Source organism: Peromyscus maniculatus, chromosome 8 (genome assembly GCF_049852395.1).
Source record: "Peromyscus maniculatus bairdii isolate BWxNUB_F1_BW_parent chromosome 8, HU_Pman_BW_mat_3.1, whole genome shotgun sequence".
NCBI classification, from domain to species: domain Eukaryota; kingdom Metazoa; phylum Chordata; class Mammalia; order Rodentia; family Cricetidae; genus Peromyscus; species Peromyscus maniculatus.
In genome coordinates, this window is record NC_134859.1 from 101,086,480 (window position 1) to 101,111,389 (window position 24,910).

The following is a 24,910-nucleotide window of genomic DNA, read 5'->3' on the forward strand; positions in this document are numbered from 1 at the left end:
GTTTGCATGTATGTCTGTGTGAGGGTGTTGGAGCCCCTTGAGCTGGAGTTAGTTGTGAGCTGCCATGTGGGTGCTGGGAATTGAACCTGGGTCCTCTAGAAGAGCAGCCAGTGCTCTTAACCACTGAACTATCTCTCCAGCCACAGGAAATGGATTCTTACCTCACTCTAAAGGAACCATTATCTTGTTGACCCAGCCTTGGAATTAAGAGGTTACTACTTTTATTAAGCCAGTAGTTTAATACATAAATGGCAATATTAGTAATTTATTCTTCTCTTTTATATACAATTATTAGAAAGGAACCAAATCTCTCCAAAGCTGTTTTTTCTGGGGTTTTTTTTGTTTGTTTGTTTTTGTTTTTTTTTTTCTTTTTTGGTTTTTTGGGGATTAAAGGCGTGTGCCACCGACACCCAGTTCCAAAGCTGTTTTTATGCTACAAACAGAAGCTATTCCAGTGGGGAAGTCAGTCACTTGGGCTTCACTTCCCACTTTAGAAGACCCTCTGCCTCTCCAGGTCACTCACCACCCCAGCCCAGAGCAGCTCAGCATAGCACAGAAGCCTATGTCCAGTGAACAACACTGAAAGTAATGGTTAAGATGCCAAGCTGGGTGAGCTGCCATGTTTCAGCAGCCTTAAGCTGTAACGAGGACCAGCTAGTCCACACCTCAGACTGCTGATTCCAACTGGTTCAACAGTGGAACTTCTCTGGACAAGTAAGAAAAAGATAAGTGACCCAACAGTTCAGTCACAGGCCACCATTTTCTTCTGGGACACCAATGCACGGATGGTAGAAACTGAGTCAAGGGTATTTTCTACAAACTACAAGTAAGCAATATATCCTGGCATGGTGGTTCACACTTTGAACCTCAGCACTCGAGAGGTAAAGGCAAGTAGATCTCTTTAAGTTCAAAGCCAGTTTGGTCTACACAGCAAGTTCCAGGATAACAACGGCTATGGGGAGAGACCCTATCCACCCCCACCCAAAACACACAAACACACACAAAAACAAAACAAAAAACCCTAATACTAAAATGCATGTGCATTTTTTTAAGAAAACGGAGGGAGGGGCCTGAGACATGGCCCAGCAGTTAAAAGTGCTTACTGCTCGTTTAGAGTGCCCAGGGTTTGGTTCCCAGCATCGACATCAGGTTGCTCACAAGCACTCTCATCTAATTCTAGGGGGGCTGGTGCACTCCAACCTCTGCAGGCACTTCCAATCATGTGGTGTACATAAACTCACACAGGCAAACACATATACATAAGCAAAAAATAAAGAAGACAGCTGGGCAGTGGTGGCGCACGCCTTTAATCCCAGCACTCGGGAGACAGAGGCAGGCGGATTCTGTGAGTTCGAGGGACAGCCTGGTCTATGGTGAGTTCCAGGACAGCCAGGGATATTACAGAGATACCCTGTCTTAAAAAAAACCAAAACCAAAACAAACAAACAAATTATTAAAAAGAAAAGAAAAGAAAAAGGACAAAACCAGGTCCAGTGAGACAGCTCAGCAGGCAAAGGTAATTGCCTCAAGTTTGACAGCTGATTGATTCTTAAGCCCCACAGTGGAGGGATAGAACCGACCGATGCCTCTGTGCAGGTTGACCCCTGCCTTCCACAGTGCTCCCCCCAGAACCACCCCCCCCCCCCCCACACACACACACACGAAGATAAGTAAAGATAATCTTTTAATCTTTAAAAGGTGACTTTTTTAAATCCTATTCTAAAGCATCAGCACCACAGACAGAATGGCGGCAAGTCCACGGCTGTTACTACTTCAGATGCTCACAGCATCCTCGGATCTCCGGTTTCCTTCATCTCCAGGATTCCACAATCGTCCCATTCAACAAGAGCTCAACAACGTTTTTTTGGCTAGACACTTTGTTGTTTTGTTTTTGAGACAAGGTTTCTCTGTGGTTGTCCTGGAACTCACTCTGTAGACCAGGCTGGCCTCAAACTCCCAGAATCCACCTGCCTCTGTCTCTGAAGTGCTGGGATTAAAGATCTGTGCCACCACCACCCAAGCAGGTTAAACACTTTTTCAAAAAAGAAAAAAGTAGACTAAGATTTTTAAAGAAATGCTATCAGAACTCAAGTCTACTCGTGTCAGGAACACACTGTAGATTAGTTGGTCCTGAAACATGAAGATCAGTGTCCCCTCATTGGTGACTAGACTGGTGGTTCAGTCTAGATACAAGAAAATCCTATTAGTGGGAATCAAATACAGCAGGATCTGTGTATGTAAATACCCTACTGTCTGTCACTATAGCATGACAACTGTCAGGGGCCACAATGTATAGGTATGATTTACCCTCAGCACTTCAACCTGGGTTCTGTTCCCAGCCTTATCAATTCCCAACTGCACCAAAAATGTTCCCACAGCAGAACACTCTTTCTGGAAAACAAAAGTTGCAAAGAACTCTTGAGAGTGTGATCCCCACCTCCACCACACTCTCTACACCTCCCAACTTTGTGGATGAACACTTTCTAGAACACGCTGAAGAATAAAAACCCTTTAAAAGGGGATCTGTGCCAGGACTTTAATCCCAGGACAAAAAGGGATCTGTGTACACACACTGTACACACTCTGCTGCTTACAACTGCTACTGAATCAAGTAACAAATATGTCTTCCCTGAGGACAATCACAGTTCATGAACCACCAGGAAATGGGTTGTGGAAATGCAAAATTAGAGGATTCAAAGAGGGGCTTCCGAGGTCCATGAAACTATTATAGATGGTGGGGTGGGTGAAAATGAACATGTACACACTGCTTACCGGGCAGGGCAGCCACCATTCCGCAAAGAGGATTTGCTTCAAGGAGCAATACAGGCCCAGGGTGGCCCTAGCAGTAAGGAGGGAAGACAGCCACAAACTTGAGGCCAACCAGGTTTGAATTCCAGGCTAGCCACGACTACTCATCAAAACTCTGCCTCAAAATGAGACAAGTAAGCATCATGGATGGAACCGACCAATCAAGGCGGGGGAGGTACTCTCTGAACAAATGAACTCCTATCAATTACGCAATGGAGAGCAGGCCGTGCAGCTGAGCCTGTGGTCACCTGCCTACCTCTGTGTCCCAGGAGTCCTGGAAGATGGGGTTCCTACTGCTCCTTTTGGTCTGGGGCGGGAGGTGGCTGTCGTCATCACTGCCATTTCTTCTCCTTTTCCTGAAATGTAAACACAAGAGGAAAAATAACCAGTTACGGAGCTCGAAGACACAACGAAAAACCACAACAACCTACGAAATTTACCCTCTAGCCTAAAAAACTAATCCACCATGACATCCCAGTGGGAGGAACTCTAGCTTTCCAGCACTGGGCACTAAGAGACAGCTAGTAAGGCCAAGCCTTATGGGGAAAGGAACGGAGTGACAAGAGACTCAGTTTCCCCTCACCACATCCCCTGAAATTATAATTCCAAATCTCCCACTCTACCTCTTGCCCCATAGAACGCTGAAGTGGGGACGTTGTCTGCCTGTTTGCCCTGAAATACATGCAAGATGGAATCACACAGGTGAGAGGTTCCAATGCCCTGCTGGGGGGGGGGGGGTTGGGAGGTGTCCATTCCTTTGCTTAGGCACACCACCAGCGTGGCGCTGTGATGTCACTGCAGTGGGCTGTCGCTCAGTGACAGATATGCTGGTTAACACTGCCAGGTTAAAGCGGGGAAACAAATCACATCTTTCTCTAGCAAGTGTTCTCAGTCTGAGAGAGTGTATTTTTTGTTTGTTTGGTTGGTTGGTTGGTTGGTTTTTCGAGACAGGGTTTCTTTTTGTAGCTTTGCGCCTTTCCTGGAACTCGCTTTGGAGACCAGGCTGGCCTCAAACTCACAGAGATCCGCCTGGCTCTGCCTCCCGAGTGTTGGGATTAAAGGCGTGCGCCACCATCGCCCGGCGAGTGTATGTTTATTTAGACTATCTACAAGAATTAGGGGCTATCAGAAGGATTTTAATCCCAAACTAGAAAGTAGGAATAAATGAAAGGAGGAACAGCTCTAAGACCAACTGCCTGGAATACCGTGACCAAAATGGCAGCCACAAATAATGTGGCCATTTAAATTTAAAGAAACCAAAATTTAAAATGCATATATCCTGTGGGGATGATGGCTTGCACTTCTGATCCCAGAACTCTGTTCTGTACAGTGAGTTAGAGGCTAACAAGGAAAGACTGTCTCAATAAAGCAAAATTATTAACTTAAAAAAGAATTAAAAAAAAAAAGCAGGGCGGTGGTGGCGCACGCCTTTAATCCCAATACTCGGGAGGCAGAGCCAGGCGGATCTCGTGAGTTCGAGGCCAGCTTGGGCTACCAAGTGAGTTCCAGGAAAGGCACAAAGCTACACAGAGAAACCCTGTCTCGAAAAATCAAAAAAAAATAAATAAATAAAAAAAATAAAAAAAATTTTAAAAATCCAGTTATTGCCAGGCATAGTGGCTATGCCTATAATGCCAGCATGCAGGGAACTAAGGCAGGAGAATCACTGCATATGAGGCCAGCCTGGGCTACACTGGGTTTCAGACCAGCCTAGCCACAGTGTGAAGCCTTATCTGATTACACTGAAGAGCATAGTCCCTTCACTACAGAAGCTCTACTGGAGTCACCATGTGCAGCTTTGGCTAAGCAGCGTGCCAGGACTACCTACCTACCAACATACAGAGAACAGCCAATGTACAAACAAGCTGTGCCCAACCCCGGGACCAACTCTGACCAGACAACAGCTCCTTCAGGTCACCTCACGCAGCTACCCCAGACTCAGCCATGCTGCCTACTACCTTCCCAGCCATATTGTTCAACTAAGACCAAGTACTCACTGGACCACTCAGGGCGCCAGGCCTCACTCCTCCCAAGATCTGCCTAACACACCAGCCCCCGAGGCTCCTATACCAGCCTTCTTCAGTACTGAAGCCAGCTTCCGTACTCACAGGCTGAGTCCCGGCAGCCCGATGTGCTGGAGCACATTCACCAGAAAGAGGCGGCTGCAGTCCCGAGGCTGCTGCTGCTGCAGCCACTCCCATCTCGACATGGGAGCCAGCATAAATACACCGCGGAGTCCACAGTCCAACATCTTCCTGTGCGACCACCGCTACCACACAGAAGCCTGCTGTGCAAGCACGGGGTCTCTGTTTCCACGTGGCCCCGTGCCTCTGACAGCAAAAGCACATGTTGGGTGAAGGGCTGCTTTCTTTCTCTCATTGGAGCAATGCAACCTGTTCATCGTACTAACCTCGTGGACATGCTGGACCGAGGACTCAGAACTACGCCATATACTTGAGTCTCCAGCTCTCTGCTTGAAGGCTGATGGAACTGTAGCTGGCCTGCTATAAAGGCTGCCCAGATGGCAATCAACAGCTGCTGCTTTACCCTGCTGGGTTACGGCCATTTAAAATCCATAGGGGGCTGGTGAGGTAGCTCAGCAGGCAAAGGCCCTTGCTGCTTAGCCTGGCAACCTGGGCTCCACCTCAGGTCCTACATGGTGGGAGGAGAAAACTGCCTCTCACAAGTAGCTCTCTGACCTCCACACACTCAATTATTAAATATACTTTAAAAATCAAGAGTAAGGTCGGGTGGTGTTTGTGCATGCTCTTAATCCCAGCCCTTGGGAGGCAGAAGCAGGCACATCTCTGTGAGTTCAAGGACAGTCAGGGCTACACAGTGAAACCCTGTCTCAAAAAAAAAAAAAAAAGAGAGATTATTGTAAATTTCCTATAGGAAATGTTAAAAAATATAAATTTTAAAAGGATTTTTTTTTTTGATCCTTCCCAACTGAGACAGGGTTTCACTGTGTAGCCTTGGCCTTAAACTCACAGAGACCCATCTGCCTCTGCCTCCTGAGTGCTGGGATTAAAGGCGTGTACCACCACTGTCCAACCAACTTTTTTTAAAGACAAGATCTCACTAGGTAGCCCTGGCTGTCCCAGAACTCACTATGTAGACCAGGGTGGCCTCCAACTCAAAGAGCCACCTGTCTCTGCTTCCCAAGTCATGGAAATAAAGGCATACATTACCATGCCCAGCAGAAAAGGACATTTTGACCCTTATATACTGAAAACACAAACAAGCAAACAAAAACCTTGTCTAGTGAACAGCACCAGTCCTAAATTATTTTACTTAAAATAACAAAAAAGTATGTAACAACTCACAAAATACAAAAACAAATGACTTGTTTTTAGACCCTAGGAAAAAGAAGGTTCAGCAAAGAACAAAAATTCAAAGATACTGTAGGTCTGCAGTTCTTTTCTGTAAAACAGATTACCATCAGCACTGTTTGGTTAACTTAAGATTTATTCTATGTACATGAATGTTTTGCCTACATGTATGCACACATGTGTACCTGACGTCCATGGCTGTCAGAAGAGGGCAATGGATCCGCTGTAGCTAGAGCTGCAGACAATCACCACACTGGTGCTGGGAACTGAACCTCGGTCCCCTGCAAGAGCAGCCAGTGCTCTTTACCGCTGGGCCATTTCTCCAGCCCTCAGCTCTTTTTAAATAACTGAACTGATAATCGAGTGAGGAAAAAAATTAATTATCAAACTTTTGCTTTAATAGGCTCTTCAAACAGTAAAAAATAGTTCTACTGGACAGCACTGACTGAGTTCCATATGTCCACAAGGCATTATCAGTCACAATGAAAATGTTTCCAAGGTCAAATCTCTAAGAGACGAAAGGCAGTACCAGACCTGATGGGGCACTCTAGGAAGCAGACAAGAGGATTTCTTTTGAGCGTGAAGCCAGTCTGCTCTACACAGAGTTCCAGGGCAGCCTGGACTATACAGAGACTGTCACCGTGTGTGTGTGTGTGTGTGTGTGTGTGTGTGTGTGTGTGTGTGTGTGTGTGTGTGTGTGTGAGAGAGAGAGAGAGAGAGAGAGAGAGAGAGAGAGAGAGAGAGACACATCCAAAGAAAAGAACAAAGGCTAGTTTAAGTATGTACACTAGGGAAAAATGGTCTCATGTACCGTTAGGAGCTCTCTGTACATCAAGTCCCTAACACAAGGCTTTGAGTGGAAGCCAAAATCACCACTCTGGCTCAGGAGCCTGTACTCTGAAGACCTCCAACTCTTTTTTTTTTTTTTGAGTCAGAGTTTCTGTGTAGCCCTGGCTATCCTAGAACTCACAGTGCAGACCAGGCTGGCCTGGAACTCAAATCCGACTGCCTCTGAGGCCTCCTAAACTGAGATTAAAGGCTGTGCCACCGCCCAGCTATCTAACTCTTAAGAATGAGTTTACACTCTACACCCTAGATTAAAGGAATGCATGGCTTTTTGTTGTTGTTATTATTAGTATTTATTGTGCATACAAGGCAGGATACAACTTCGAATACTGTGATTGGTTCTCTTCTGCTTTACAAAGGTTCAAAGGCTCCAGGGACTGAAGCAGACAGGTTGCACAGCAACTACCTTTATATCCGAGCCATCTCAATGGCCCTGGTGTTGTTTGGAAGCAGGCTCTCACTCTGCAGTGTAGGCTGCCCTCAAATTCATTCCTGACTCTCAAGCCCCTAGGTGATAGGACTGCATGTCTGAGCCACTGGGCCTCATCTTTTTTTTTTTTTTTTCTGTGAATGAGTGTTTTCCCTGTATGTATTCATATGTACCACAAGCATGCCAGAAGAAGACATCACATCCCTTGGACTTGGAGTTAGACATGGTTGTGAGCTGCCATATGGGTGTTAAAAACCAAATCCAGGTCCTCTGCGAGAGCACCAAGTGCTCTTAACCACTGAGCCATCTCTCCAGCCCAAGGCAGGACTCTTCAAAATGGTTTGTTTGGGGTTTACAAGTACTCCCATGGGGTGTGTATGAAAGAGAGAGAGACAGACAGAAAGAGACAGAGACAGAGTGAGTCAGGCACAGGACTAGCCAATGAGGAAGGAAAACTGATTTTTTTTTAATGGCTTATTTTAATTTTATGTGCATTGGTGTTTTGCCTGCATGTACATCTGTGTGAGTGTCAGATCCCCTGGAACTGGAGTTACAGACAAGCCTGGGAGTTCTGACCAAAATGAAGACAGAATGACTTATCTCACATAGCAATAACGTAGATCCTCTTTCTACTTCTTACCCTTCTCCCAGAAGACTGGCTAGCACTTGCACAATATTCTTGAACTACTTGAAGATTAAAAACAAGACAAATACTGGGTTTTTATTTTTGGCATAGTATTTTGAGGGGGGGGGGTCTTGTTTTATTTGTGGTGCTTGGGTTGAACCCAGGGCCTTGTACATGCTAGGTCTTAAGGGCTCTACTGAGCCTAGACACAATCAAGTTTTAGTAACCATTAAGTGGGTACGCTATTATAAATCTAAACCAGTGCACACTTTTGATGCCAGCATTCAGGACGCAGAGGTAAGCAGATCTTTGTGAGTGAATCTGAGTCCAGCCTAGTCTATAACAAAGAACTATAAGACAGCCAGGGAGACATAGTGAGGCCCTGTCTCAAAAACTAACTAAACAAACAAACAAACAAAACCTTAGTATACAAATCTGAACCAAGAGGCTTCTGCTTCTACCCCAATAAAGGCAATTTACAGGGGATGTGCAGTAAAGCAGTGTCTGCTGGGAGCAGGTGACTCAAATAAACTCAGGGTGGCAGCAGACTAGCCCCTGAGCTCTTCTTTTATCAGTATGCCAACAGCTGGTTATGCTTGGGGCTGCTGAGTCACTCCCACCGAACTGTGTGAGCCTGACCAAACATTGTTATGTCCTCGTCTGTAATAGGGCATGTTTCCTCCCAGTAACAATAGCAAAGGGCGCTCTACAGTTCTTATCTACTTCTGGGAAGCCATCTAAGACAAGTCTGTTTCTCACGGCACAAGTGCCACCTCATGGGCCTGTGAGTTGTCCTCTCCTTTGGGTGGTAATGAGTTAAGAATGAGCTCTCTGTATTCTCCATTTTCGTTGTTCTTGGCTTTTATTAGATGCCACGCTAGAAGCGCTCAGCTTTCAATAGCCTTATTAATAAGGGGCATGATCATTGGTCTACAAACCAGGGCCCTGTACATGCTAGGTCTTAAGTCACACTGTCGTTTATTTTTACAGGCGCCCTGTAACTGATTAGATTCTCTCCTTTCCACCTAGGTAAAGATAATTGCTGGACATCTATTACCACCAAGGACAGCTGACTCCATCAGCTTCCTTATTCACTTCTGTCCTGTCTTCCTGGTCCTCTTCAAAAACCTGGGCAGACGTCATCAGAGTGCAGAAACTGCTTCTCAAGTGTTCTTTTTTTTTTTTTTTTGAGACGAGGTCTGGCTAGCCTGGAACTTCAAGTTGGCCTCAAACTCAAGAGAGATCCTCTGCCTCTTGAGTGCTGGGATTAAAGACAAGTGAAACCACACTCCATCTCAAACATTTCTTTAAAAGAACTCTTGCTTCTTGCTGTAGGGTGTCTCTCTCCCAATTCATATGTAAAAATTAGGGATCGGTGGTAAGGCAGACTTCCTTGGCACCTCCACACCCACCTTGTACAGCCCTCATGTTCTCTGAGCTCAACCCCTCATCTCCTAACTAAGGAACCGGATCCAGAGACAGGAAAGACACTGGAGCTGAAGAGAAAAGTGGGCAAGAAAGGTCTGTCCTCACCAAATGGCTTATTTTCAAGAAGTCACCAGGAGATAGAAACACACTAAGATTCCTGTGAGTAAATTAGAGAAAAAGAATCTCCAGTCAGCACAAACTCTGACTACTAGCCTACAGCACTAGATAAAAGAATCTGTTCGTGGTAGAAAATGCTGAGGGCTGTCAGATAAGGGAGATAATCCAAGAATCCAAAAAATGGCAGTCAGCTAAGGCTTACTGTATCTAAAGGTCCCAATCCTAAAGGTGTGACTGTAACTGGACCATAATTTCAACTTGGCCTAATTTAAATCTTTCAATAGTCTTTAATAATTGGCAAGATTATGGCTTCCTGCTATCTGTACAATCAATCAGTAAGACTAAACCTTTTGGTACTGCATCAATGCCACAGGCCAGATTATAACTCTGACAGGCACCTTATAATTTCCAATTTAGTTTGATCATCTTGTCCACACAAGTACAGGCGTTCTGCCACAATTACTATATAAACAAAACCAACAATTCAGTTCTGCCTAGGAACTTCAATTTTCAACACTGGACCAAATAACCTCAGGATGTTGGTGCGCCTCAGTCCCAAGGAGTAACCATTTCAAGGAGAAGCCTTAAAAAAAAAAAAAAGACTACATTCACAGCCAATTAATGCAAGGACTAAGGCACAGGGGTTGGAAGAAGGCTCAAGATTGAGAAAACGTGTTGCGGTCACAAAGAACTGAGGTTTGGTCCATCTATAACTCTAGTTCCAGAAGATTCGATGCCCTCCTCTGGCTTCCATGGACACCAGGCACGCACACACGCACGCGGTGTACATACATACATGCAAGCAAGCAAACACTCACATGCGTAAAAATAAATGAAGTCTTTTAAAAGAGAAAATAAAAAAGCAACCCTATGAGCCACCTGAAAGTCTGAAACTACTACGGAATAAAGAGACGTAAACCTGGATAGACTTAAATAATTAAACGCCTCTGAGTCTGTTCTTCATCAAGAAAACGGAAAAAGTACAACTTGGTGATGTACAGGTCGTCAAGCGCCGTAGTTAGGAGACTTTCTAATAAGAAAGAAAGCGGGTCCTCTTCATTCTGAGGCAGAGCATCCCAACTTACTTCTTCCCACCTTCCTGAAGACAAAAATGAGACGGGAAAAAGAAACCTCATCTGCTTGGGGCCCAAGGCTCGCAGAGGCCGCCTGGGGCCTGAGGCCAGGCTCAGGGGAGAGGGTAGCCAGCATGAACTCGCAATGTTTTCCACCTCCCGCCTCACGGCCAAACGGCTCCTCCTCCAAACAGTTTAGAACCCTGCCTGTTAATGCCACAACCGGGTGGGTCACAACCCGCCCGGGTCCATCTGCCCTCCTGGGTTTACAAGAGATCAGGACACAGCGCTGCGGTCTGCCCTAAGCCCTCCCAGCTGCAGGGTTAAGCCCAACCCCCGCCTTTCCCCTGACCTTGGGGCGCCTGCAGCTCCCCGCCCCGCCGCGTCCCGTCCCCCCGAGAGGCGCCTTCTTGAGGGGCTGCCTCTTCCAGCTCGGCTCTTCCTCCCATCCCCCTACCCGCCTAAATTTAGGACAGGAAAAGCTTTAGGTCCTGCGTCCGTCTTGTAGGACCGAACAAACCTCATCCCAAAGTGGAAAGGGCAGAAGTCGAAGAAGCAAAACAGAAAAAAAAAAAAAAAAAGAAAGACGGAGAAGGAGTTAGACCGGGGTTCCAGAGAGTCACCTCTCTCGCTACCCACAGGGTCCAGGTGTCAGAGGCGGCGCAACCTTCTCCCCGCCTCCTCCGACCGCAGAGCAACGCAGACGGAGCCTCGCACCATCCGGGCTCCGTGCGCCCCTCGGCTGCGTCGCGCCGATCCTCGGGCCCAGGGGCCGCGGAGAAAAGTGCGGGTCCCTTCCCTCACCTGGGGCGGAGGCGCTCGCTCATGGCAGCTGGTGAAGGCGAGCGACGCGGCGCCACTCGGCGCCGACAGCGGACAGACGGAGTTGTGTTCCGGCGACCGCCACGCCCACCCCCACGGGCCTGGGCTCTGGCCGCCGCGCGGGTGGAGGCTGCGGGCGCTGAGTACCCCGCAGGCCGACCCGTACCACCGCTACTTCCGGCGTCCCCTCCGCGCCCCCCCATGTCGCAGGCGCCGTGGTACCGTCCTCCTGCGGCTGCGCAGTGGCGGGCCGCGGGGCCGCGCTCGCCCGTAACCCCGCCCTCAGGAAGAGGCCCGTCCCGAGAGGGAAAACAGACCTGGAACTTCCAGGGCTCCGGGTAGGTGTCCGAGGCACCCGCCTGTGTAAAACCAAACCGGGACAAGCTGGAAATGTCAAGCCGGGTTGGAATAAATTAAATGACTGGACACTAACGGATGCTTGTATCTGCGTAAAATCTCTGGGAGGTGAAATTTTTTAAAAAAGCAAGAACCGGGCGAGCTCCATCAGGCACTGACGCGGACGGCCACAGGTTCTGGGTTCCATGGTTGGAAGGTGTCGGGGAGCTGCGGGTTCGAAGGGAGCGCCACGTGGAATTCCGCGTCTCCGGAGGTGCGGAGCGGGTTCCGTGGAGTATCCAAGGGCTGCGCTGTTTTCCACGAGCTTTGTTGTAGGTCGAGAGAGGAGTGCAGACGAGGCGAACGGACTAACGGAGTCCCAGCCCCGACCGGGAGCGGTACCGCCCACCTGCTCGGAAGAAGCCGGGCAGAAAGGTGTGGGGAGGCGGGCAGGCGTGGGAACGCGGCGGTGAGAGCTGGCTCGGGGCGATGTGAGCGCGATCAGAGGAAATCACGCGGTCCCAGCCGGGCGTGCGTGGTGCGCACCTGTCACCCCAACCCTTGGGAGGTGAAGACTGGAGGACCAGAAGGTCAAAGTCATCCTCGACTAGGAAACCAGTTCGAAGCCAGTCTGGGCTACTTGAGACCTTGTCTCAGATGTAAATTTTTTCATTTTATTTTTTTCAAGTGTATTCTGGGCCCGGGATACTTGGGGAAGTTTTAACTCTGGTTTTCAGAAGCATCCCCAGGTATCTGCCAGGGGCATAATCCAATTATTTGTATAGGACTCAGTACTTGGTCACATCACAGCCGTCCACTTAGTTCTGATCGTTACAGAAGTTGACGTTCAAAGTTTCTGCCCCAAATACGTGAACAGTGATCCACAAACATGGGGGTCTTGAAGAGACGACTGCAAGAAGTCAGGCAGGAAAACGGGCCCCTTTGTTGAGATGTAGGGTATAGGGCCAGTCATACTAACGCTAGTCTTTAATTCCAGCACTTAGGAGGCAGAGGCAAGCCAATCTGTGTGAGTTCAAGACCAGCCTAGTCTACCTAGAGTTCCAGGGCAGACAAGGCTACATAGTGAGATCCCATCTCAAGAAAAATTAGGAAAAGGTACTGTTACAACTTGAAAGCTTATGGATTGGCTTTCATGTGTGCGTTTTGCAAACAAGATTACTAACAGTAAGAATAATCACTGTGGACTCACTCCTCAGAAAACAGTTTGATTTTGCATTTCATGAAGGATAAAGTGCTGGTTGATTTAATAGATACTTTGTAAGTGGTTTCAGCTTCAGGGTTTTTTGATTTTTGGGGTGAGGGAGTTGTTTTGTTCTTTGGTTTTTCGAGACAGGGTTTCTTTGTATAGTCCTGGCTGTCCTGGAACTCACCAGTAGATCAGGCTGTCCTCAACTCAAGAGGTCCACCTGCCTGTGCCTCCCGAGTGCTAGGATTAAAGGCGTGTGCCACCACACCTGGTTGTTGTTTTGTTGTGTCAATTTATTTAAATGGCCAGAAGATATTTTCAGTCTTGGTATTAAATAGTTGTAATATACATATTTATTTACTCATTCAACAAATGTCATATACCAGCCTTAGTGTTAGAGGCTTTTTTGTTTGGTGTGTGTGTTTTAATGATGATGATGATTGTTTGAAAGATGATGGTCTCCTTGTGCAGTCCAGGTTGACATTAAACCACCTCAGCTTCCTGAGAGCATTCAGAGGTAAACAGTATGCTTGGTGATACTAGATTTTGAGAATGTAGCTATGCTAGGATAGATATGTTCCTTGTTCTTTGGAACCCAGCTGAGCTTTGGAATTAAGCATTCTCCTTTCCCAACTCTACAGGGTAACAGAAATAAATGATGTGTAATAATAAATGTTTGAAAATATTTTTACGTGATATACATTTACCAAAAATCTCAAACTAAGCAATTAATAATGGACAAATTTATGTGTACACAATAATCTATTGTAGTACAAATTAAAATTAAAACAATTGGGGCCAGGTGGCACACACCTTTAATCCCAGCACTTGGGAGGCAGAGGCAGGTGGATCTCTGAGTTTGAGGCCAGCCTGGTCTACAGAGGGAGTTCCAGGACAGGCAGAACTACAAAGGGAGACCCTGTCTCAAAAAAACAAAAATAAATAAATAAATGGGGATTATGTCCTTCTGTACATTGCTAGTTTTAATATGTATGTATTGTTGATATTAATATTAGCAGAGATTAATTTCTCCTGAGTTATGAAAACCACCCCATTCCCCCCCTCCCCCTGACGACAAGATCTCATGAATCCCGGGCTAGCTTCAATCTTTCTCTAACCAAGGCTGACCTAATTGTCCCATCTCCACTTCCAAGTGCTGGGATCATGGCTCTCTACACAGCATCAAGTCTTGTGCAGTGTTGGGGATAGAACCCAGGGCTTCTTGCTTGCCAGGCAGGCGCTCTACCGACTGAACCATATCCCCAGCTGACAAAGAGAGTTCTCATGAGTCCTCATACCCAGTGAATCTTGTTTATGTAATGTTAGAAACTGTTCTAATCAGTTTTTGTAGCCCGCATGAATGTTATTATCCTTCCTCATTCCATCCTTGAAGGACAAGTTCAAGAAGAGTGAATGTGATGTATTGAAGAGTTCCTGAGAGCGGGAGAGGTTCCAAGTGAGGAATACCCACCTGGAGGTTTCTTTTATCTCTTTACTAAGTGTACGTATATGTGCCTGCATGAGTTTGTTTATATGAGTTTATTTATACTATGTGTACACAGTGCCCCAGAAGGTCAGAGGACACTAGATTCCCTTAAAACTAGAGTTACAGGTGGTTACTGTTAGGTCTCAAACCCAGGACAAATGGCTAACAAAGGTGCCTATTTAACATAACAAAAGTGGACCTGTCCCATAGGTTCTCCCCATCATCCCTCAGTCCCTACCTGTTACAGGGTATGGCTGGCATACCCCTTCCCCTACCCTGAACTCTCTAGCCCAGGGGGTAGGCTGCCCTTCTCCCAGCTGCCCTTCCCTCTATAATCCAGCCATTTTGATTACCAGGCCCTTTCATCTAACCTTTACTTTCCTGCCTCTCCCCTCTCCCCTCCCCTGGCCCAGCTCAGGGTCATGTTCACTCTGGACTGTCACAGATGACTCTGCCTCTGGTTATGTTCTCCCTTTTACCTACAATAAACTTTCTCTCCACCATACCTAGGAGCAGTCATGTCCTTTCTTTATTTCTTCTTTTCCATTCAGTTGTGAGCTGCCTGGTGTGGGTGCTGGGGAGAGAACCCAGATCCCCGCAATGGCAGTGCCGTGGGCACTCTTAACTGGGATAGGTCTGTCTGTGGACCGCCAGCTCCCAAATAATGACATGGAGACTTACGAGTCTTATGAAAGCTTGGCCTTAGCTTAAGCTTGTTTCAATTAGTGCTTATAACTTAACCCAGTTTTTATCAGTCTATGTTCGGCCACATGACCCATTCATTACCTCTCCTCAGTACTGTATTCCAACTACCCTCACGTCTCACTAGCAAATCTCTCACCTTGGATTCTTCCCCAAAGTTCCTGTCTCCCCAGAAGTCCTGCCTGTCCCCTCCTGCCTAGCTATTGGCCATCCAGCTCTTTATCAAACCAATCAGAAGGTGCCTTAGTCAGGTGAGGTAAAACAGAGACATCTTCACACAGTGTAACCAAATAATCCACAACACTCAACTGCTCTTAAAAGCCCTAAGTAGTTCCTTTTTTCATGTGTAAGGGTTTTTAAACCATTTCATTAAATTTATGTAACCTCCTCTTGACATAATAACAAAATTGAATTCTGGCTGACATTTTTAATGTCTTTGCCTTTGACTAAGCATTAATTAGTTAGATTTAAATCTTCTGGTTTGATTTTGTTGTGGTTATTGTTGGGTTTTTTTGAGATAGTCTCACTAATGTAACTCTGCTGTCCTGGAACTACGTAGACCAGGCTGCATAGTGAATTTGAGGCCAACCTGAGCTACACGAGAGCTTTTCTTTTTTTTTTTTTTTTTAATTTTTTTTTAAATTACACTCATGAAATTCATTAATTACATTCATGATATTAATTACATTTGTGGTATTCATTGATTACATTTGGATTATCCATTCAATAATTACATTTATGATATTGTATTGATTTATTACATTCATGATATTATGTCATGATACTACTGTCCATTTGTGGGGTTTTTCCATCACACAAAACAGAAATTCTGTACTTAGGAAATCATTGCTCTATATTCCTTTCTTCTCTGTCTTGAGATAACGTCTAATCTTTCTGTTTCTGTGAATTTGTATATTCTATATATTTCATGTACTACAATTCTATAGTATTCTTCCTTTTTTTTTAAATGTAAAAACAAGAGCCTATCTTAAAGGCAAACAAAATAAAAAGTTAAAAATCTATGCATAAAATCATTACTCTGTATTCTTCATTGTCTCTCCAGGAAGAGGATGGGTGATGCTGGTCCCAGAATGGAAGTGTGTCCTTATTGTAAGAAGCCATTTAAGCGATTAAAAACCCACTTGCCACACTGTAAGATGATATCTGCTGATCAAAAAGTGTATCAGTCCAAGCCAGCTACACTTTCACGTGCTACAAAAGAGAAGAGGCCTACCAAAGACCTAACCAAAGCTAAAAGGAAAGGGCTAGAGACAGAGAGTGTGAAAGGAAATGTGAAATCAGAAAAGGGCAGATCAGCATGGACAGCTGCCACCTTTCCCCTGCCGGCGGATGTCTTGGAAAGAGCGGGTACAGCAGAGGCAGGAGGAGAAGCCAGAGATCAAAATCAGCCCTCCTTCCAGGCACCCAAACATGCCACGCCAAAGGTGACTCGTGCATCAGACACCCCCTCTCCTGAGAAAGAACTTGCCAGAGATGTGACTGGATCCAAGGGAAGTCCATGTCATCCCTCAGAGACCGAAGCGTCTGTACGGGTGGGCTCAATGGCACCAGTTTTATCTAATCAAGATAGAACATACTCCTCAGCTCAGCCTCATGCTAAACCAGCCACTTCTGCCAGTCTGAAATTGGACACACTCGATCCCCAAAGACAGAAGCTTCTGGCAAAATTCTTAGATGTGCCTGTTAGTGATTGTCATTCTCCAAAGAATGGCAGCCATGGGGTTCCGAGAGGAGGATCCTCAGTGTTGAGCAGGGGAAGCATTTCCCGAGACGGAGGCCACCTCTCAGGAGTCTCTCCCAACCCTGCCAATGCTGAGACTCAGCAGAAGTCAGAATCACTCCTCTTGGGCCTTCATCCCGCTCCACTGGCTAAAACACAAGTCAGAGAGCACCAGGAACTTGGCCTCGGAGCAGAAGTGTGCCGTAGCAAGGGAGATACTGGGAACAGCATGTCTGCCACAGAAGTACAGGAACAGGCTTACTTAGGCCTTGGTGGTCAGGACCCCATTTCCCCCACAAAGGCAAAAGCAGAGACAGCCCTTGCACTTTTGGACGTATTTACTCCACCAGAGGGAACTTCGAATAAGCTTCTCTCTATACCAGAATCAGGGCGCCAGTGCCTCACCTCTCTGGCTGTGAAGTCTCCTCCAGAAGACAAAACCCAATTCTATGGCCAGAGTCAAGTCCCTGCCATACCGCTATTAGTGGGAAGCAAGAGGGACGTTCTGGAACCCACGTCTTTCCGCCAACCCCATGCAGCCCAGACAGGGTACCACATACCATCATATTCAGCTCCGTACCCTGTTTCTAGAAGCTCCCTCATCAGTCATGTTGCTGCTGCTGACTCAGAGGTTCCTCCCCGGTCCGTGGGACTGGAGTGGTTTCCAGAACTCTATCCTGGTTACGTTGGTCTAGGAGTATTGCCAAGGAGGCCTCAGCATTGGAACTCAGTGTCTCACATGCCTCCTCCTACCACTTCCCAGGGTGCGAGTATCTCAAAAGGTAAGCAGGCGCGTTTGCAAGGACCATCCTGCCCCTCCAGAATGCTCTGCCTTTGGAATAGGGGTGAGAATTACTTGTTTTCATTCAGTTAACATATTCTCACCTACACAGTCTACCTGACACTTGACTTAATTGACAAAAGAGAACTCTCAGTCCAGGGTTGATTGTAATGTTCCTTCTTCCTTCTCCGTTGAGAGTTGAGGGTTAGACTCGGGCAGGCTGCTGATCCTGATAGCAGTTAAGTTTCTGTACTGGAAAGAGGCCCAATAGAAGTTCGATGGATAAGCTCAGAGCATGGGAGGCACATGCCTTTAATCCCAAGCACTTGGACACAGAGGCAGGCGATCTTTGAGTTCAAGGCTAGCCTGATGTACAGAAAGAGTTCCAGGACAACCAGGGCAACACAGTCTTGAAGAAAAAAAGAAAAAGGAAACCTGATGGGAAAGGCCGTAGGAGATTAGATTCCAGTGTTGCTGAGCCTGATGGGAAAGGCCGTAGGAGATTAGATTCCAGTGTTGCTGATTGACAGGAAGAGGAGAAGGGCCTGTGGGTGCAGAGAATGGGTCCTCTGTGCTCCGTTCATGATCTCGGCTCAGTTTCTTTCAGTCAACTTACCTAAACTTGTACCTGGAAGTGAGCCCCGCTTGGACAACTAGAGAAAATAAAAAGTCATGGTACCACCCAATTCCCAGCACGTCTGAGACCTCAGCCTGACAGTGGTAGTTTTCGACAGGTTACAGTCTGTGTTTGGAGTTGAAGTCTATCTCCAGGCTTTATGACTGGTCTTTTTATTGTTTTGGTTTTGGTTTTGGGTTTTCAAGTATGCGTAGATACTGGGGTAAAATGTGCACATGAGTGCAGTGCCTGTGGAGGCCAGAAGAGGGCATCAGTCTCCCTGGAGCTGGAGTTACAGGTGGTTGTGAGCTGCTAGATGAGGGTGCTGGGACTGAACCCAGATCCTCTTGGAAGAGCAGTATGCATTACTTACCAGTTCAGCCATCTTTCCAGCCCCATGATTTTCTTTTTCTTGTTGGGATTTAAGAGACTTTGGCCCTGCACAAATATGTACTCTGTGATTCCTTGGATGCCAATGTGTTTTTTGGTTTTTAAAGATTTTTTTTAAATGTGTATGTGTGGTAATGTATATGTGTACATGAACTCACATGAGTTCATGTACCATGTACACCACATGCATGCAGTTACCCATGAAATCCAGAAGAGGGTGTCTGATCCCTAGGAACCATAGTTCAAAATGGTTACAAGCCACTACATGGGTGCTGGGAACCAAAACTGAGTCCTCTGCGAGAGTAGCAAGTGCTCTCAGCTGCTGGAGCCCTCTGTCCCGGTCCCCAAGGTGTGCTTTCCATTGTTAGGTAAGAAGATCATTGAGCACTTTTGTGTCCACAGCAGCCTTCACCACACCTGCTTACCCCATCTATCTTAATTTATTCTTTTGTTTTGTTTTGTTTTTCGAGACAGGGTTTCTCTGTGTAGCTTTGCGCCTTTCCTGGAACTCACTCTGTAGCCCAGGCTGGTCTCGAACTCCTTTTTTTTGAGACAGGGTTTCTCTGTGTAGTTTTGGTGCCTGTCCTAGATCTCGTGCTGTAGACCAGGCTGGCCTCGAATTTAAAGAGATCCTCCTGGCTCTGCCTCCTGAGTGCTGGGATTAAAGGCGTGCACCACCACTGCCCAGCTAATTTATCCTTTTTCTTGACAAGCCAAAACGAGACTGGAAAACCATGACCAGTAGGGATCACTGCCTGACTTGAGCACAGGGGAACACATGAAATAGAAACGTGTACCTTCTTTTCTGTTTCTACTGGTTACTCATGTGTCAGTGTGATGGAAGGTCAACCAAGGTGTGGCCATGGGGCACAGAACAGACAAATAAAGATGACTGTGACAGGGAGTCGGGGTCTTTCTAAGGTGTGTCGATGGTCCCTAAGTCAGGTCCACGGGGCTCCCAAACAACAGCCTCTTGAATGCCGACACGGGCATCTACAGTCCTGGCGAGGAGATGATCCCGAGCCCAGTCCCACATGGAGGGTCGCAGGCAAAACAGTCATGCTTAAAAAAAGTCTTCATCTGACAAATTCACCAGAAACAAAGATGAATTTGGGGGCTGTGGATGTAGCTCAGTGGTAGAGGACACATGGACATGCATTTTTAGCATGTATAAGATCCTAGGCTCAGTCACCAGTGGGGTAGGGAGCAGAGAACAGAGAGATTCCATATTTGGTTCTGGGTTTGGGGCCTAAAATAGCTCCTTATACATATGTAGATGGTCCAAGATGCTTCTCAGGCCAAAATCTAAACTCTTTGGTCCATGCATTTCAGGGTACATGCATCTCCACCTGTAGTAGAAAGTCATACATACCTCTTGCTAAAATCTCCGCAGGTGATAAAACGTGGTTTGACCAGGCATGCGCACACTTAGGGGCAGGCAGTGCATTTATCACAGTGCAGGGTCTCTGTCAATAAGAGCGTTTGACCTGAGGCGGATTTTTCTTCAGTGTGTAGCTTAACTGCAGCCCAGGGAGGTGCTCATCGATCCATCTGTCAGGGGTGTGCTTTTCCTGAGGCCTAGCCATTAGGACTTGCGGCTGCGTGGTGGGAAGAGTGATTCTAGATGGACTGTCACAGTGACTTGTGTTTGGAACCGTAGTTCCTTGGTTGGGACGAAGTTCGGCTGATAGCGGGAGTTCGGAACCCCTGGCGCTTACAACCTCCAGCTTCCCTCTAACGAGGCTCTTGGGAGCTGTGCACACAGGTGAGGCTGCTGTTATGGACCGGTGGGCTCTCTGGCTGGCTGCAGGCCCGTGGAGAAGTTTCTCCACTGGAGGCTGTTTAACCAAAGAGAAGAGAAAGCAGTGGTTGACATTCTCCGTCTGTTTCCGTTTCAGAGTCGGGTGTCATTCAGAACCCCAAAGCTAACAGAGCAGCAGCTCCCACTTCTTAAAACACACCCCTGCCCCCTGCCCCTCCCCCACAGTGGTCAGCCAAGGCAATGCTGAACCTCAGCTAACCAGTCGTAGTCATCTGCATGCTCCAGAGTTTAACCCAGCTCCCAACGTTGGGATGTGTGATCTGAATTAACTCAAGCCCTCCTCAGCTTAGCCTTGTCGTCGTCTCTGGGAATGTATATACTTTGTAGAGCCCACACTTACACAGGCACTTAGGTTGTGTGAGTTAGAGTTCATTACCTAAGCTAACAGGGCTGACTTGAACAGTGCGAACATTCTGGGCCACACCCTGGCCACTGACCACGTGATCTGCCTCTCTTTGCACAGGCTGGGTGAGGTGCAGTACCACCATCAAGAAGAGCAGTGTTGGAGGCCTCACAATGCTCTTCGCTGGCTACTTCATCCTGTGTTGTAGTTGGAGCTTCAAGCAAATGAGTAAGCCGTCATCATCGGTAGCTTAAGTGACTCGTCACCTCCCTTGGGGCTCTGGTGGGAGTATCCAGGAGCCCTGATGAGCGAGCTGTCCCCCGGGCTCTGGGACTCCATTGAAGGTCTCCAAGATTTGACTTACATTTACATGACTGCTCTTGCTGTGCCCATTAGTGATATGGTGGTGGGCTGGAGGCCTTGGGTTTGTTGGTTTTTCCTGCTTTATATGCATCCCTGCTAGGGAGAGGTGCCCTCCTTGGTGCCTGAGAGTTCTCAGTGGGATAGAAGGGCTTTCTGCCACTTAGAGCAGGAGAAACAGAATAGTCCATGTGCTTAAGACACAGCAGCTCCATCTATCCTTTCGTTCACTGGGTCTCCCTGTGCAGATCAGGCTAGACTGACCCTCAGCACTCCTGCCCGGGCCTCTGGCCCCAAGCTCTCACTCCGCCTTCCTCAGCCTTCAAGAGCTAGGATGACAGAGCATGCTACCACTCCTGGCTAGAGTCTGTATGCTTTGGGTTTGTTTTTGGTTTTTTGTTTTGTTTTGTTTTTTTCAAGTCAGGGTTTCTGTCTAACAGCTCTGGCTGTCCTGGAACTTGCTTTGTAAAGCAGGCCTGCCTCTGCCTCCTGAGTGCTGGAATTAAAGGCATGCACCACCACCACCTGGCTTTTTTGTTTTTTAATTTAATTCATTTTATTTTTTATGTGTTTTGCCTGCATGTCTGTATACCAAGTACATGTCTGGTGTCCATGGAGGTCAGAAGAAGAAGAAGGCATCTGATCCCCTGGAACTGGAGTTACAGGTAGTTTTGAGGGGCCTTGTGGATGCTGGGAATCAAACCCAAGACCTCTGGAAAATCCAACAAGTGCTTTTAACTTTGAGCCATCTCTCCAGCCCCTGAGCCTGGCTACCTTCAATGCTTAAAAACAAGCTCCTTGAACCAGACATGCTAGTATGTGCCTATAATCCCATCATTCAAGAGGCTGGGGTGGGAGGGGAATGAATTCAGAACACCAGACCGTATTGCCTGTTTAGTTACAGTTGAACTCATGCGAAGTCCTGACCAGGAAGGAAATGCAAAAATTTCTTTTCTCATAACTCAAGATAACTTTTGTTCATTTAAATGGTATAAAAACAGATCTGGGGACTGGAGAGATGGCTCAGTGGTTAAGAGCACTAGCTGCTCTTCCAGAGGACCTGGGTTCAATTCCCAGAACCCACATGGCAGCTCACAACTGTCTATATCTCCACTTCCAGGGACCCCAGAGACACACATGCCTACACCAGTGCACATAAAATAAAAATAAATCACTTATAAAAAAAAACATCTGGAGGCTGGAGAGATGGCTCAGTGGTTAAGAACATGTGTCGCTCTTACAGAGGATCTAGGTTCAGTTCCCAGCACCTACATGGCTGCTCACAAACATTCATAACTTCAGTTCCCGAGTATCCAACACACTGTCCTGACTTCTGCAGGCACCAGGCATACATGTAGTGCATATACATACATGTAGGCAAAAACTCTTATTTAATAAATCTTTTTTAATGTTAAAAAAAAAAAAAAGAGCAGGGCAGTGGTGGTGCATGCCTTTAATCCCAGCACTGGGGAGGCAAAGACAGGTGGATTTCTGAGTTCGAGGCCAGCCTGGTCTAAAAAAATAGACTTAGAGAGTTTAGGGGAAAAAAACTCATAGTTCTTTGGAGACTTCCCAGAAAAAGTTTAGTATTTTTCCATAATTTACCAGGTAGCAGGAGCCTAGGCTATTTCAGATGAAAACTCGGTGTATTGGCTCTCCGGAGGGCAGGTGACCCAGCATGCGTGGGTCTGCAGCACACCTCTGCATGCTGAACATCATGCCATGGACACCAGCTCGTGTACCAGGCATTGGGCTGTGAGTGAAACACCGGATCCCAGTACCAATGAGAAGTCCCAAAACCAAATCGTGTCTCCCTAAAGGCAGTGCTTGCTCCAAGCTGAACCAACCCAAAGGGTTATTTGGCCCCTGCTGTGGTAACAGTCATGGTAGATGTGACCTTTCAGTGTTGGGACAGGGTCTCTCTCTAGCCCAAGTTGCTCCTGTCCTACCCCCGTCCCTGGGTGCTGCTGGGGTTATGCACCTGACTTGGCCTTTTTTGTTGTTCATCTCTGGAGCTAGAAGCTGGGTGGTCTTAGGCCCAAGAAGATTTCTAAGTTTATGAAACAAAAATATTAAAAAAGCGGAGATAGAAACAGCCAGTAAGAGATGCCCTCCCAGGGTCTCACATTTGTCTCTGTTTGTCCCAAGAGCTGCAGCGCTGGCGCAAGTAATGCTGAGCACGGCCGGGGCCGCCGAGGGCGTGACAGACAGCTGCAGCAGCGCGTCTTTAAATGTGTGCTGGGGCGGGAGGGTGCGAGTAATAAAGCGGCTGAAACCACCTTTTCCTTTCCTCTTTTTCCTTTTTGGAGAACAATTTTATTAGAGTTTAAGAGAAGAAATGGGGCAGGCAAGCTGTTAATCTTGGGTGGAGAAGAGTAAAGCCATCATATTGTGCTATATATATATATATATATATATATATGAAAGGGTCCACACTGTAGCCCTGGCTGGCCCACAGAGATCAGTCTGCAGAGTGCTGGGATTAAAGGTGTGGGCCACCAGGCCAGATATAAGTCATTCTTCCACAACACTGTTCATCACTGAAGGAAGTCAGAACAGGAACTCAAGCAGGACAGGAACCTGGAGGCAGGAGCTGATGCAGAGGCCATAGAGGGTGCTGCTTACTGGCTTGCTCTTCATGGCTTGCTGATTCTGCTTTCTTAGAGAACCAGGCCCACCAGCCCAGGGTGGCCCCACCCATGAGCTGCCCCCTCCCACATCAATCACTGATGACCTATGGGCATGCCCACAGCCTGATTTTATGAGGCAGTTTCTCAAATAAGGTTCCCTCCACTCTGATGATTCTAGCCTGTGCCAAGTTGACATAAAACTGTCCAGCACAAAACACTTTTTCTCTCATATGCTGTGTTGTACCTTGAGAGTCTCACCACACACACACACACACACACACACACACACACACACACACACACACCACTGCCTCCCTTTAATACCTAAATACAGAGGTAGGCCACAGGGAAATTGTGTTGCCTGGAGATTTTTACCAAGGGGAGAAGCCCTTTTCTTCACAGTAAGGACCATATCTTCAGGACTATAAGCTGTTTACTGTGGTAAATGGAATTTTCTGATACTTTAACCTTCTGGTTAGAAGTGATATTTGTTTAATGACCTGTCCAGCCCTGAAGCATGTCATCTCACCAGGTGTAGGACAAGAGTGAGAGCCTGCGTTAATAAGGGTTTGGTTGACATCGGTCAGTGTAATTGTAACTCACCCAGGTGTGGTGACCTACAGCTGTAATACCAGCACTCAGGTTTACAGGAAACGGTTTTTTCCAATAACAAAATTATTTAGCTACTAAAAGTGGGGGCTAGAGAGATGGCTCAGCAGTTAGGAGCACTTGTTGCTCGTGGGGGGGGGGGGGTTGGGTTCCATTTCCAGCATCCACTTGGCACCTCATAACTATCTGTAACTCCAGTCCCAGGGGATCTTACACTCTTTTCTGAACTCCCAAGGGCACTAGGCATGTGTATAGTCCATACACATACATGCAGGCAAAATACACACACACAAATAAACAAATTTAGAATTTGATTCCCCCAGGACCCACATAGTAGAGGGAGAGATCCACCTCCTACACCCACACATTGTTCTCTGACCTCTAGAATGTGGTGTGCATGTCTCTC

At 46.9% G+C, this 24,910-nt stretch overlaps 2 protein-coding genes across 15 annotated transcripts in view; one reads left to right on the forward strand and one right to left on the reverse strand.

Annotated features, from left to right (window-relative positions):
- The window catches only part of Vcf1 (VCP nuclear cofactor family member 1), a 22,608-nt gene extending 10,844 nt beyond the window's left edge, over positions 1-11,764 (reverse strand). Inside the window, exons 1-2 of one of the 5 annotated variants that reach the window (XM_006970445.4) lie at positions 11,464-11,764; positions 3,065-3,164 (exon numbers count right to left, since the gene is read on the reverse strand). In XM_006970445.4, the coding sequence (XP_006970507.1) occupies positions 3,065-3,164; positions 11,464-11,684 (321 nt within the window). In that variant the 5' untranslated portion in view covers positions 11,685-11,764. Of the gene's footprint in view, positions 1-3,064; positions 3,165-9,098; positions 10,642-11,179; positions 11,368-11,463 lie in introns of those variants that run through there. The other 4 variants (XM_015993784.3, XM_006970446.4, XM_015993797.3 and 1 more) reach the window with 4 other exon arrangements.
- On the forward strand, positions 11,725-23,544 carry Mtnap1 (mitochondrial nucleoid associated protein 1). 10 transcript variants are annotated; one of them, XR_013041958.1, is made up of 6 exons: positions 11,725-12,252; positions 14,418-14,525; positions 16,276-17,735; positions 20,401-20,505; positions 21,026-21,930; positions 23,414-23,544. XR_013041958.1 is itself a non-coding variant. In XM_076543660.1 (6 exons), the coding sequence occupies exons 4-6, from the start codon at positions 16,283-16,285 to the stop codon at positions 21,157-21,159; spliced, it is 1,692 nt and encodes a 563-aa protein (XP_076399775.1). In that variant the 5' UTR covers positions 11,725-12,252; positions 12,815-12,933; positions 14,418-14,525; positions 16,276-16,282; the 3' UTR covers positions 21,160-23,544. The 10 variants fall into 10 exon arrangements, 9 of the variants coding, with proteins under 9 accessions (XP_076399775.1, XP_042138987.1, XP_076399774.1 ...); XM_076543660.1 differs by adding an exon at positions 12,815-12,933 and having other exon boundaries at positions 21,026-23,544; XM_042283053.2 differs by having other exon boundaries at positions 21,026-21,133.
- The last annotated feature ends 1,366 nt before the right edge of the window (positions 23,545-24,910 follow it).

What these genes read in the sequence shown, in the direction of transcription:
- Mtnap1 (XM_076543659.1), top strand. Translation starts at nt 16,283, where the DNA reads ATGGGTGATGCTGGTCCCAGAATGGAAGTGTGTCCTTATTGTAAGAAG. An exon ending in GGGTGCGAGTATCTCAAAAG is followed by an intron (nt 17,736 to 20,400) that starts GTAAGCAGGCGC and finishes TTGGAACCGTAG; the next exon opens with TTCCTTGGTTGGGACGAAGT. An exon ending in CTTGGGAGCTGTGCACACAG is followed by an intron (nt 20,506 to 21,025) that starts GTGAGGCTGCTG and finishes CTCTTTGCACAG; the next exon opens with GCTGGGTGAGGTGCAGTACC.